The sequence below is a fragment of the Mytilus californianus genome, unplaced genomic scaffold, assembly GCF_021869535.1.
Source record: "Mytilus californianus isolate M0D057914Y unplaced genomic scaffold, xbMytCali1.0.p SCAF_9, whole genome shotgun sequence".
NCBI lineage: Eukaryota > Metazoa > Mollusca > Bivalvia > Mytilida > Mytilidae > Mytilus > Mytilus californianus.
Window position 1 is genome coordinate 94,291,416 of NW_026262745.1, and position 15,678 is coordinate 94,307,093.

A 15,678-nucleotide genomic window follows, 5' to 3' on the forward strand; every position below is an offset into this window, starting at 1 on the left:
GTTCGTTCTTTAACTTTAGTGTGCCTCAACCAAATGTTATGAAACTTATGCAAAAAACTTCAAAGCATTAAACACAGATCTAGTTTGAATTTTGGTGGCGTCACTTTTACCATTCTAGACTTCTGATTCTTTACAAATGGTAAAAATACTGAATTTTTCGATTTCGTTCTCTAACTTGAGTTTTCCTCAACCAAATGTTATGAAACTTATACACAATGCTTATTACCACAAAACTCAGATCAGGTACAAATTTGAATAATGTCACTTTTACTGGTCAAGAGTGATGGTGGTGGCAGCGAAGGTGGTAGTGATGGTGGCGGCGGTGTTTGTGTTGCTGGTGGTGTTGATGGGGGTTGATAAGCATCTCTGAGTATACCCATGATTAGTTGTTTTTTTAACTTTTATTTTAAAAACAATATAACGACAATTGAACTATTACAAGAAAGAAAAAAAGCCAAAAATGTTAGCGTATGCTAATGTTCTATTCAATAAATGTTGTGTGTGGTTTAACAAAAAAGCGATTGGTTTCCGAAGCCAAATTTTAATACATCATAAAAGCTATAGTTAAATAATTAATTCACGCATGACATGCATTGAACGATTTTTTTAATAACTGTTCATTCCATCAAAACAATCGGGACAAAGTCTGTTAACTCCCGCGTATCTCTAATGGTGTCACATCAAAAACGTCACAATTTTAATGTCTTTATCTGTGTTTTCTTACATCTTTAAATCTATATATAAAAATATTGTATCTTCATACTCCGATTTGTTTTTATCAATATTTACATGCCGCATTTTCTGTTTTGTTGTATTGCAAATAACTATTGTCTTTCTCAATTTAACTTTTCTTAATACAAAATCGCCTTCTGATCAATTGTTATAAACAATTTTCTGATAGTGTCTACATGGAATTTCCCCGGTAATTATAGATTTTGGTGCGATTGTATTTATTTCATTTATTACCTCACGTTTAAATTCCTTTACATTTGTATGTACACTTTGTTTTTTAAACTTACACATTCTTTCCACATATCGAACTTTGCCACACCCTTTTTTTTCAGCTGGCGATTCAACGATTATACGATTAAGGCTATAGGTAAGATATTTTCAAATTTGAACATAAACACATTTATTCATACAAGACTAAAGCACATTTAATTCTTTACGCTCATTGTTTTTATTTTATTCGTATAAATGCTAACAATTGCCTTTATCTGTGTTACACAAAATGTCTACAAAGTAAAATCACAAAAATACTGAACTCTGAGTAATGATTAATATACTCTGAACAATTTTAGAATCAACCGGAAACAGATATTTAACATTTTAAGTTATATATAACATGTATAACTTTTCTTGACTGCTCGGATGCCTGAATATGAATTTGAACCGTTGTGAATACAATCCGTTCCAAAAGCTAATCATTGAAGAATAAAATAGACAGAATATTAAATAATCGTTATGTTATTCCCTTGCTTTATTGTCGAAACTTAATAGATTTTATAGAGAATTTATGTGTAGACGGTTATCAACTTGAGACTTATTTAAAAATCCACTGCTTTTTATGATTTCTCTATTACAGAAAAGTTCTTGCTATATTGCTACGTTAGATTTATGAACTTTACATACTTGTTATTAAAATTCCAAAAACAACAAGACCAGGTGCTTTGATCAAACACATTTCATGGAGTTAAGATTATCGTGTTTAAATTTTCAATGGCTATTATCAAGAATACAAACACACAACAAAACCTTGCAGATCAACCTGGCGGCTGAGTAATTCATGAAAATAACACATTTACACGGAGCAATTGGCAGACAACGATTTTGGTTATTTTTACCTCCGCCATGTTGGGATCGTGGCAATTGCCTTAACCACGATCAGTTTAACACCAGGGGTAGATAGTTTAAGCGTCTTTCGCTTTAAATATTATAACAAATCACATCATACTACATGTATAAGCAAATCGTACTCAATTGATATTGTAGTGTTTGGTGCTTCCAATGTAAAACTTTTACCTTTGTCATTTACAAATTTTGTGACACCTCACTTACAATTCATATCTGAAATAGATTACAAATTGTTAAATTAATGCCAAAATAGGGAAATAAAATGTTAATAAAACCGTAAAGTACAGTAAATCAAACAAAACTACGATAAAAGAGACACATGTGACGATTTAAATTTCCATCTATTTATTTGCCTTCTTCCTTTTCCATTCTCAATTTTAATTCTAATTTTAATTTTATTGAAAACTATATGGTCGCTACTTTGTAAATAAACATACTAAGTATTCGTTGTATATTGAAGACCTAAAGTGTATCTTTGCTTACGAAATGTGATTTGAAATATAGAGCTTAAATAAAATTTGATAACATAAGCAACACCTAAAACATTTTGTAAAATGTAAGATGTCTTTTCTGAAATTTTTATGAGTGGAAAAACCAATAATTAATGGTGACCGGATTATATTAAAAGTTGATGTGTTATCATATACTGTTATGTTTTAAACCAAATCGTTCACTCAAGTTGTGTTTTCGTTCAATGTTTTTGTTTTATCTTAAAATAAAAACTTAATATACCCCCAAAGCCTTTAAAATAATGAAAAATATCAAAAATCATTGAACTGTAAGCTTATTTCAGTGCTTTTTTCGTATAACTTCTTTCCATTCACGCTAAAATGTGCAAATTGAAATATTAGCGATCAAACACATTATTGTTATTACTAGTACTCATTTTATTTGATACATATTCTATGCAATTACATATTGTCTTTATTGGACGAATTTAAAAAAGAGTAAGTACTTCAGCTTCAGCTTCTGTTTCTTTCTATCTTCATCTGAAAAAATGGAAAATGTCAATAACATTCTTAATATCCTCCTAATGTTGAATATAATTATGTTTTATGCAATTCATGAAAATAAAGGATACTGGATCATGTTATGTCTAGAATAATTAGATTGAGAGAATAATTTTTACTCTGTTTTCCGTATCACAAGGAATTTATTTCTGACTGACTACACAGCAATCTGGATTCATCTCCTGGAAGATCGAAACATATTGAAATATTAATTTTCCATTTCTAATGTCTTAATTTGTGAACTTCCGCATGCCCCCCCCGCCCCCCCCCCCCCCCCCCCCCCCTGTATTTTGTTTTAAGTCTATGTATAGTCGTTTACCTGATTTTCATCTATAAGAAAAAGCAACACCAACGGACAATATAGTTAAACATGTTCAATGCTATTGTTTTTGTAACGACATTTTAACAGCGAAATTTAGATTGTTTTCTCAGTCATAATTTTTTCAATTTTGACCAAAAGCACCGTTAGACATTATAATCTGTAGCAGTGCTATTTTTCTTATAAATTGACCATATAACATGTATAAGTTTTTTGTCGTTTAGATGATATGCACGTAACCATTTTTGTACATTTTGGACACTATTTCAGTGATATATCTTCAAATCACGACTTCTTTTATTGAACTTGAATATCGTTTCTAAGCGTGTCAAGTTACACTTGATTAATTCCCCAAACTGTCTTACCACAAATATTGTAAATGTATAAAAATGAGTTGTTTTCGTAAAAAGTTTTAGCTGAGTTGTCACCATAAAGTGTTAGAAAGTTATGGTTGATTGAAATTTTTTAATGATTGTTGGAATTAAATATGCAAAAAGTAAAATAACAAAAATACCAACTCCGAAGAAAATTCAAAACCGAAAGCCCGTAAAGTGGAAATGTAGATCTTTACCAAAAACAGCATTTAAAGCATTGTTTTCAAATTATAAGTTGGCAGTTGATTTCTTGATGGAATATCTTAATGAGGATCAGGAATATTTAACAATTCTTGAAATTTTGGCTTTCAACATGAATGAGAGATGACATCGCATTGCTACAATCACTTATTTATATTTAATTTTTTCTTAAACATTTTGCTTTTGTACTGACTTAAGTAAGCTTTTTTGTTTTTACTCATTAAAAATAGATATATTTTAACATAGGTATTTACAATGTTGGAAGTTTCCTATGAAAAAAAAATACAAAAAAAGTAGAATAATAAATTAGTTCAGCTAATTTTAAAGATCAAAATTTATAATTATAATGACATGTATGATTCAATCCTATTGTTTGGATAACATCCCTAATTACAGGTTATAAACTGCCAACGGAGTACAGTTCATAACCTGGGGCAAAATAATGTAAATCTCCTGGGAAGTTCTTAACTAGACATAATTGAAATGAAAACGAAGTCTACATCTTATTGATTAGAAGTTTTTGATCATCTGATTAATAAAGACAAGAAATTTGTCCAGTTATTTTTATTCGCTAATCAAATTATAAACAATATATATTTATAGTGTCAAAATGGGGTACATGTATCCATTCCTGAAAAGAATTTCAATGCATAGCCATTGTTCCATTGTCAAAAGGATTTTTTGTACTTACTTAATTTATATATATATATATATATATCATAACATTATAAGGAATCAACTGATTATCTATTCTAAGCTTAAATTTCAACTCTTATTTATAATTATGCTTTAAGGAATTTTGATACAAATAAGCTTACTATTTTGATGTAGTACAGAACTTTATTAAGACTTCAGACACATTTCTTATTTTGAATCTATTTTTTTATTTCAAATATATTTTCTTATTTAAATATAAAAGGTCTTGAATTATTGACAAGCACATAAATGCATTTGTTTCAAAATCTAGATATCAAGTAAAATATGGTAGGGGATCTGGTTGATCATAATGCAGCTGTGATGAATACAAACATATTTTCATTTAAAATAGATTATATTTCATCAAACTATTTAATAAAGTAATCGAAATGTAATCGAAAAGTAATCGATGATTACATCCTAATTTTTGCTATAACCGATTAAATTACGATACATGTAATCGAAAATGTCCTCGATTACAGATTACTGTCGATTACTGGAAAAAATGTAATCAATTACAATCGATTACAATTACAGATTACGATTACCCCATCCCTGCTTGAATAACAATCGCATTAAATTCTATTATATTGACAGCGTTGTGTGAACAAAACAGACATAATAGGTAAAAATGTCAAACATTGGGGTACAGCAGTCAACATTGCGTTTTAAAAATGTATGCCAAACGATCAAGAGTTAATAAGAATAACAAAAAAGGCAATTACGGACCTATTTTTGTCTTAAAATTGTGTGTGGCAATAAATAAGAAGTACGATAAAGATCTATGTTTACAGGTGTATTGAAGTGAATATATGATGATATGTAAAATAATATTTTAACCTTTCAAAAATTCACATTCTACATATAATAAAACGCTAAAACGTCCCACATTCAGGTTTCATAACCGTAACGCTACCGCAGGAACTAGGGGAAGAGGTGAGTTAATATTGTTTTCAATTTCTAACATGTTTCATAATACAACCACAATACCTTACAGCAGGGGGTCGTTAAGGAAAGTGACAAGATCTGTATGATATCTACAAACTATGTATAAAAATCAATTTGAATTTAAATGTTTCCTTGTTAAATTTGCAATATAATTTGAAATATCGGTTTATTTCTATTTATCAATCGCGTATTGAATTGAACAAGAAGTAAGATTTGTATAAGGTTCGACGATAAAGGGTTTTTGAAGTGATCATATTAAAATTTCCGAAAGTTATTTCCGTCATTCAAAAATAAACATTTATAAAGATTAAATCTTTACTCATTCAGTTTTGTATAACCTGTTAGCAACAAGAGGCAAATGTTTGTAAGTAGACAGTAATTTGTTCTTACTATTTTTATTCACTTTTCAAACGGAGTCAATTAATATGAAAAAAAAGAAGATGCGATATGATTGCCATTGAGACAGCTCATCAGGTGAGACCAAATTACACAGATATAAACAACAATAGGGCACCGCAAGGCCTTAACCATGATTTCTTTCCTACATTTTGCATGATCTTTTTTCATTATTTCTTATTCTCAATCCATGATCCATTGTTATAACTGTAGTATGACGTCAACTTTCGATACTGATTTCTATTATCTTCTTATAACACAGAAGTATTGTCAATTTTACGCACATTGTATAAAGCCTTAAACTGTCTGACCTGCATACATGCAGCACATACAATAATATGTAGGGTTGCACTTGATGCCTTAACCATCGAATCCTGAAAGATTGCATGGATAATAAATTAAAAAGCTGTTCAATGTTTCAAACTGTAAAGCTTTCAACTAATTCGATTTCTTATAATATTGTAAATTCGTTAGGTTTTTACTGCTTTCGTTTGAAGACGTCATATTTTTTTAATCTTTACAAATTGAACTTTTGTAAATATCGCAATGGAAAATCCAAGAATGAACCATTTGTCCCAATTGTTTTGTTATTTATTATTTGAATACTTTTGTGGTTTCGGTCTTTATCAAAGAAACTATTCTTACATACCTTCAAAAATGTAAAGTAACAAGACCATACCCGCGGGTCTGTGACTGAATTAAAGAACTTACGCTTTATTTTAGCCTTTTAGAATTCGTATGTCATTTGGTAAAGTCACGCTGATTATAAGGTGCACAGTTATTCGTTGTATAATGACGAAGTTCAGGTGTGATTATTACCTGTGTCTATAGCAAATCATGAATATACCGTTTGGTTGTAGCATGACAGATAAAGTAACGGGGATCAGATAATTTTATGAAATATGGTATTAAAATCGCTAACGGAGTAAACCCGGAATTTGTCAGTTATTGATACTATTAATTATGTGGAAAACAAAAGGGCCTGGAATGTGAAATTGTTAACCTACACCATTGTCTCGTATCATTTATATATAAAGTTAAATTCTGCGGGCAGAACGTCGACTAAGCATGCACGAAAGAGTGCAAGACAAGGATCGAATACGGTCTCCGAATTTGAAAATTTTCTCAAAATTGGCGTTTTCTGTGGACATAAAGATATATTTGTTTTTATTTGTCTTTTAACTATTTATTCCATTTTTGGTAATATTCTTTAGGCGTGGTTCGGTATGTATACAACCTACCATTGTGTTACTGTGTTAGTGTAATTTTTTTGGTATTCTTGTGTTTCATTTTTGCTTATTTACCTTGTCTAAAAAGTGTCTATTTCCCATTTTGTGTTTTTTATTGAAATTAGTTATTTGTTGTCAACAATTTTACCTGTTATGTCTGTTTGTTTTGCTCACACATCGTTATCAATATAATGAAATGTAATGCAACTGTCATACCATTTTCTACTTAAGGAAATACCTGTACCAAGTCAAGAATATGACATTTTTTCCATTGATTTGATCTGTTTGAGCTTTTGGTTTTGCCATTTGATCTGGTATTTTCCTTTTTGAATTTCCTCGTCGTTTTTTAATCATAGAAAATATAGTAGGTTTTCACATAGAAAGAAATTATCGATGATCTATAATCGCTTAAACATAAAATATGAATTATTTTCTTACTTCTTTTGAGTAGAATGGATCATTAAGGGGTTCTGTTCCGTAATTAAGGGAATTTTATTCGATCTCTTTAAATCTACAAGGAACAAGATGAAGGTAATATTTATTAAATCAACAAGTAAAACATTGAAAAATATGTTGAGTAAGAAATATTGTTCATACATATGTCTCTATTCATTGATACATAATTAGTTACTATAAAAAAGAATTTTCGAATATTGTAAAAAAAAAGTATGATCAAATCCGAGTGCAAATACATTGACATTAGGTATATAATCCCTTGTTTCAAGTTTATCAATTATATTCAAAATAAAATGTAGCCGGAAAATTAAACCATGTGAAATTATATTTTATTCTTGCATTGTGCATTTTTATGTATTAGTCCCGATTAAAAAATGACAATCAATTAAGTACAAGCAATTACTGTGTATTTAGTGGATGTCCATGCGCAACTAGTACGAATTGCTACGATCAGAAATTATTGGGACGTACGTGTATAAACCCGTCAAATTGCCAAATATACCTTTTGAATCAATAAATAATAGAAGCAGCTGATACATGTGATACTAGAACTTAATATTTTTTCACTCAAAAGTACAATATATTTGGATCTTTTAATCAGGCGAGGGAAATGCACACTGGCTTCTGATACATGCGGTGACAAATTTAAACTTCAAGGCGATGGGGATATTCTCCAAAAAATTGAAAACAACACGTTTAATAATTACATGCGTCCGAAGCGCTTTTCTGGATTTACCTTCATCAGGAACGCTCAATGCCAAACATTTGAAATCCGAGGGATGTATAAGTACCGAAACAGTTGAAGAGCTATATGACAAAAATACCTAAAACAAATAGCCAAATTCATCTAAGGTCAACTTTGCCTGAGGGAGTTGAAACCTTAGTTTCTTTATAATTTCAAAATTTATAAAAGGACAATTGTAGAAAAGTTTGTTATGAATCATGTCAGTACCGAAGTACTGACTACTAAGCTGATGATACCCTCGGGGACTGATAGTCCACCAGCAGAGGTATCGACCCAGTGATGTAAAAATTGAAAACAACACGTTTAATAATTTCATACGTCCAAAGCGCTTTTCTGGTTTTACCTTCATCAGGAACGCTCAATGCCAAACATTTGAAAAATTATCCGAAAGATCCAGCGGCTTTACAATGTACCTATTGAATGTTGTTTGGAACAGGAACCGTGGTATCTTCCGGATAACCGTTTGAAGCATTGTACCCTCACAAAGCTTATTGAATCCGACCCTGTGAAAAACCAAAACAGGTTTTTATGTTTTAGTAACTTCACGGAAAACTACCTGGTAACTGTAAATTTTCAGATTGGGAGAAACTAGACTATGTTTGGGTGACGATTAGATTTTTTTATTCTGTGATACTCCGGCATACAAAAAGGAGCCTGTAGGATTATAGTTCAATTACATTAGACGTCATTATAAAATATATGTGAAGCATCGAGTTTTAGATATGATCCCTATTACGTGTTACTAAATAAGACCTCAACATCGTTCAACACCGAACTGATAAATCGTTTTGAAAAAGACAAAACAACTGGCGTCCATGTATTAAACATTGGAAACAGTGTCATCAAGTCATTAAAGGTGCTCTTTCATATATAAGTATCAATTTTACTACACACTATGTTCACTCCGACATTAAATGTCTCTGCAGTCAAAAGTATCGCTTGTTTTCTTTCTTTTTTAAATGATATTTGTATGAAAAGCTAATGCAAAAGATACTTTTATATAAATACAACAATTTCATGTTTTTCAGGTGTCGACTATTTTCCTTAAAAGTACATTTTTCGTCTGTACATAATTTCAAGGACCATGATGAATTGTTCTGAATTAGTAAGCTATGTATTACTAATACTCTCAGTATATAGTAGTGTTGTTCAACCAAATATGTGTCCTTCCACAAAATCTTGTACATGTTCAAATGCAATGGGTGGATTTGCGTCCTGTCGAGGAGCTATGTTGAAGTTCATTCCAGTCTTACCGAACTACATTACCATACTCGATTTTTCTAGAAATCGATTGGAAAGTATCAACGCTTCAACTTTTAGCAATTTGAAACAACTGAAACTTGTGCAACTATCTCTAGTGTCCAACGAGATTCAACATATTACACCAAATGCCTTCAGTAGTTTGTCCTTCCTCCGAAGATTGAATCTCAGTCGGAATCCTAAACTGTCACCGTCAATGGTAGCAGACGCAATTGCTCAAATCAATTCTTCAGATTTTAATCAAATCACACTAGATAGATTGAAATGGAATACAGAACCAACTGAACTGTACACTGCATTATCCCGCTTTAATATTTCAAAGCTGGTCTTACTTGATAATAACTTCATAAATTTGAACTTGACATTTCTTAGCGAAAATTTGCCGCATATTGTAGAAATACGTATTGCATATGGAATCCTCTCATCTATTCAATCAGGGTTTTTTAAAGGGTTAGAGAAGCTATATCTGTATTTTAATCAATTACGTTTTACAAGAGATTTCTTTGGGAACGGAACAACTTGTTTTTTTCCAAGACTTGTAAATCTAAATATAAGGGCTAATGTCATTTTTAATATAAGTAACCTCTTTTGGTGTTTGGAAAAACTTGAATTTCTTCGAATAGATGGGAATCCAATTTTAAGAATTTTGAATTATACGCTTATTCAACTTCCATCGCTTAGAGTTCTCTACATGAACGATTTGGGATTTCGATTTAACACAATAGAAGATAGAGCATTTCAGAGCATTTCGTTAAGACGACTTCACCTTAGTAACAATAATTTTCGGTTCAAAGAAGACGTGTTTTACCATTTTAATAAGAGCGAAATATTAAGATACAGTCCTAACATTGAGTACCTAGATTTAAGTGGCAATACTTTCTACTATATAAATGTATTACAGGATATATTATCACCGTTAAAGTCGTTAAGAGATCTTCGAATGAATAATTGTAAACTTCGATCATTACCTGAGAACCTTTTTTTTAAGCTGCATAATTTAATCACTATTTATATGGCAAACAACAGAATCTCAACATGGAATGGATATAAAGTTTTTGGAAATCAGTCATATATACAAACGCTAGGTTTGACTGGAAATGTTATTTCAAATATAGACGAAAAACTGTTTCCATTAAACGTACTTAAAAATTTATCAAAGTTGTTATTAGGAAATAATCCCTTTTCATGTACATGTTCTAATATATGGTTTTACAATTGGATTAAAAAAGAAAAAAATATTTTTCAAGGCTACCCGGAATCATATCATTGTAAAACACCACCTGGAAAAGACGGTGCGTTGCTTGAAAATGCCATGCCAACATTTTTTAAATGTCAAAATAATGACATATTTTTTGCAGTAGTCACATCACTGTCCTTATCAGGTATTGTTTTTGTGATTATTTCAAGTTTAATCTTCCGTTTACGATGGCATATACGGTATTGGGTATATCTCTATCGTGTTAAAAAGAAAGGATTTTCTCTAATTACATATGAGGCGGCAAATTTTGAGTTCGAAGCATACGTAATTTACTGTGAAAAAGACTTACACTGGATCCGACACAAGCTATTAGAAAATATTGAAAAGGAGTCTGGAATTCCTCTATGTATAAAAGATCGTGATTTTGAAGTTGGTAATGCATTAGTAGACAATATTGTTGAAAACATGTCTGCTAGCAGGAGAATAATTCTCATTATATCTCGTGATATGGTAAAAAACAGCTGGTGCCTCTTTGAAACGAGAATAGCACAGGAACAATTTCTGAACAGGGAATCTGATGCGTTAATAATTATTATGGTGGAGGATGTTTCTGAAGAAAATATGTCGTCAAGTTTGCGTGCCTTTGTCAATTCATCACCAGTTTGTAAATTTCCAACAAAAGAATATGAAGAAGGACCATTCTGGTTGGACTTAACAAAATTACTTCGAGAGCAAAGATAGAACTGGAAAATTCAAATCCTCTCCGAACCTGCTTTAAAATTACTTGTGTTAGTATACTGCATGACGTGTTTGTTTATTAAAAAATATATAGTAACATATTAATTGCGATCAGATAAGTGTTTAGTTTAGAAGCAATAAGACCAACCAATCATCAGTTGAATACATTCAGAATTCAGAAGTCTAGATCTTTCAGGTCAAATGTGTTGTATAGTTAATAATCTAATCTAATATGTCAAATGACAAGCGTTGATAATTATAAAGGAATCTATATATAGTAAATACTATAGAATGAATATATGTAAAGAATATATAATCTTGAAATAGAGTTAGCCACAGAGTAACTTTTATTTTCTTCCGTATGCACTTGATACAAGTGGTCATATAAAGAACAACAATGTGTGAACAAAATAAACAGAAATATACATGTAATAGGTAAAAATGTCCAAAATAGGGGTACAGCAGTCAACATGGTTATATGATTTTAATCCTTATAAAACAAACAAATATGTCAACGACGAAAAACAAAATGGCATATAAACAAAGAACATGAGTAACAATGAGAGACAATAATTATAAAAAGAAAAAAGCACGATAACACAATGACGGGATGTACAAGTACCGATCCACGTCAAATGGATATCACAAAAAATCTACTAAACAGTAAAAGTATTATTACAAAGCACATATTAAGTAACAATGAAAGACAAGAATACCCCCAAAAAAAAAATGACCATAGCCCAATACCACAATGTCGAGATGAAGAGGCTGTTGCCCTCATATATGACGTCAATATAATGTTCACTAGACTAATCATTATATTATTTTACTATTTTAAACATTTTGAGAAATGCTCGAAAACTAAACTAACAAATAGATTGTTCATGAAAGTTATCATGTGCAATTAATGTTTACTCTAGCCAAATTGAAAATTTATTTAAAGAAACATCTTGGATACACAATCATTATGTCACCTCAACGTCTGAAATGTTTTCTTAAATTGATATAAGAATTGTTCGTTAGCCATGATATTAGTATTAAAAGAGTCAGTCAGTATCTTCATCTGATAGTTCAACACAATTCATTTCAATTCAAAAAAATCATCTCGACTGATAATTAAGGTACAACGACAAATAAATGATACATTTATACGACGAGAATAATTGGGATAATTATCAGGTTCTGGCAAATGAGAAGTATAATTCATAGTAAATGAAGAGCAATAGTTTTAACTGTTATTCTAGAGGGTACATGCTAGGTAGGTTGTATTCATTAAATTGATATAAGCGAAAGTTCAAGTGTTAAAGTGTGTATGGACGGCGTGACATTTCCCCTTCATATTTTAAGGTCTTCATATCGATCGGTTAGGGTGTGTGTATCATTTGTTGTGTTATTTTACTTATATTTTTTTTTGGGGGGTTCCTATTTTTATTAGTTGGTTCTTATTACACGTATGTTTTTATTAATATTGCTTTCGAATCGGAGAGAAAAACTGAAACTACTCATGCTTTTTGATTGTTTTGTGTTTTTTTTTATATACGAACTGACGCATAGCGTTTTTTTTTTATATAATTTTGTAATAAAGTCTTGTTGATTTTTATCAGAAATATTAAAAGCATTGAAGATATATCTATTAGAAATATCAGCTAACTCTTGTGAATGTATACGAACAAGATTGGTAATGATGTATATAAGATAGCATTCCATCTTGTTGCTATTCAATCAGTAATACTCATTTAAGCAGACTCAAGAACTAGAAAAAAATTTCACTCTCATATATAAGCTTATGTAACAATTTTGATGTAAAGTGTTTTCTTTTACTTGGTAACTGGTATTTTTGTTCAGCTATTGTCTTAAATTTCTCAACTTTTCATTTTCAACTGTTGCCAAACTACAGGTCACTGACAACAAACATCACAATAACATCCATTAATTATTTGTAACTGCCTTTGGTTAGATACCATTGAATTTCCTTTAATTAAGGTAGACAACTTAGGTTGTTCACTAATTTTCTTCTCATTTTCAAGGGGAAGGATTTCTTTGTAATTTAATTAAAAAGTTATATATAAATTACAAATTTCTCATTTCTTCAGACTTTAAAAATATGCTTGTTACAATATTGAAAATAATTGAAGCATAATGGTTTAATGAGTTTATATATTTGTATTGATCTGCTAATTAGATAAAGTTGCATTGTCCCTAGGCTGTTTTATTACACATATTAATCAGATTAATTGCAATTTGTTTTTACAGCTGATCATTTTTATATCTATGAACTTATTGTGTATGCTAATTTGATAAAATGATTGTGTGCAAGGCTTTGGAACAATTATACCTTTATGTGAGTCACTAAGTCTGATGACACTTTTAAACTTCCAGAAATTTATAAAGTTCATTATTGGCAATTTGCTCTAAAATTTTCAGGAGGGTCTGTTGTTTTCCATTGATCATGATTGTAGTACTTCTGTCTCTAACTCATATTTGTCTTGATTGCATTCATAGCACATTTCCTTTTTTTCATAAGGTAATTCGTGTACAATTTGCATGCTCTGCTTAAGATTTGTTAATTGGTGTTTAACACCACTTTCAGCGATTTTGGCTATTTTGTGGCAGTCACTGTTTATTGGTACAGGAATTAAGTACCAGGAGAGAATGGCGACCTTTGGTAGAAACACTAGCAATCCTACATGTCTTAAGATTGGAGTAGAATGAACAACCTCAGAGTTGACAGGCTAGTGAAAAAGTAAAATCACAAAAATACTGAGCTCCGAGGAAAATTCAAAACGGAAAGTCCCTAATCAAACGGCAAAATCAAATGATAAAACACATCAAACGAATGGACAACAACTGTCATATTCCTGACTTGGTACAGGCATTTTCAAATGTAGAAAATGGTGGATTGAACCTGGTTTTATAGCGCTAAACCTCTCATACAGTAGTTACTTAAAATACACGACCAGTGAGGCCCCTAACATGCTAAGTGAATAAAGAGATGGTATACATAAACAGCTTCTACAAACAATACAAAACCAATCAAGAGACACCATGAGCTCAACATCAAGATTTCGGTATATTTTGTATAGTGTACAGTGAAACTTGTCTTACCCTAATTTTGGTGAATTGCATAAACAGAAAATCTGTCTATAGGGCTTCCAAAATGGTCCTATTGTCAAGACTTGTCTTATTAATTATATTTTTAACATGTTGTGCCTAGCCTTTACTTACAGAGAGTATAAAATACTATACACCATAAAACTTGATGGACCTGGATTTTATAGGTTTGATTTATATTATCGAGAAATTTGAGTTCTAATGCCAACTTTTACCCAAAGTTTGATCTTTTATACTCTCTGGAAGTAAAGGATCTAGAGAAATTAGGGAAACAAGAGTTCTAGAAATATTTTTTTCCCTGTTGGTCCTAGAAAAAAAATCTGCTTGTCATCACTTAATATTTCTATTGAAAATACCAAAATTGTGTCTGTCATTTGCAAAATCTAGCAATCAAAACTTTCGGAACACCACTTTTCAAGACCTTTTCTGAACAATTTTAAAAATGAAGCAGGCCCAGTGTTTTCCCCAGGGCCTTAAAGAACCGTGGTACCCTGGTGCTATCTTAGATGATTTTATAATAGAATGTATATGGGCCATGGTGCTATATTTTGGAAAACCAGTGCTGTGTTAATTTCCATGGTACCATTTGAAAATTCTGGGGAAGACACTGAGGTCATTGTACACATCAATTTGAACCGTAACTTATTCTAAAATTACTTTTGTTTTTTTGGAAATATTTTGAAAAAACAAACACACAAAAGGTAAGAATTTGTATATGCAAAAATTTCTAACCATCAATGAACTTACAAGTGCTGGATACAGAAATTTCATAAAAGGGGGCCTACTGACTGCCTAAGAGGGGGCCCGTTTCAGTCATGCTTCAGTGATTCCTTATATAATCAACCAAATCTTTCCTACAAAAGGGGGGCCCCTAATTCTCCTCTGGTTACAATGTATCATAGCAAAATTTGGTCTCAAAGTTCCCCCAAAAATTCTCTCTCAAAGTCCAGACAACATAATGCCTTCAGTGTGATAAGCCAAAGGAAGGCATCACAGAAAACAATTAAATAAGCCTTTCAAGCTGTCATAATTAATCAGACTACCTTAACCATTTTAACAGTTTAACAGGTAACAGTTACACCTGCCTCTAGTCCAAATAATTATGACGTCTTGAAAGGCTATTTGATTTTTTTTTGCAAAAAA

At 31.0% G+C, this 15,678-nt stretch overlaps 1 protein-coding gene across 1 annotated transcript; it reads left to right on the top strand.

Annotated features, from left to right (window-relative positions):
* Positions 1-9,426: 9,426 nt before the first annotated feature.
* On the top strand, positions 9,427-11,483 carry LOC127714049 (toll-like receptor 2). The gene is made up of 2 exons (XM_052219997.1): positions 9,427-9,547; positions 10,736-11,483. The coding sequence occupies exons 1-2, from the start codon at positions 9,427-9,429 to the stop codon at positions 11,425-11,427; spliced, it is 813 nt and encodes a 270-aa protein (XP_052075957.1). The 3' UTR covers positions 11,428-11,483.
* Positions 11,484-15,678: the final 4,195 nt, after the last annotated feature.

Excerpts from the sequence above, each read along its gene's own strand:
- LOC127714049 (XM_052219997.1), top strand. The coding sequence starts at position 9,427 with ATGGGTGGATTTGCGTCCTGTCGAGGAGCTATGTTGAAGTTCATTCCA. Across the intron at positions 9,548-10,735 it reads TATCAACGCTTCAACTTTTA|GCTACCCGGAATCATATCAT; the intron begins GCAATTTGAAAC and ends ATATTTTTCAAG.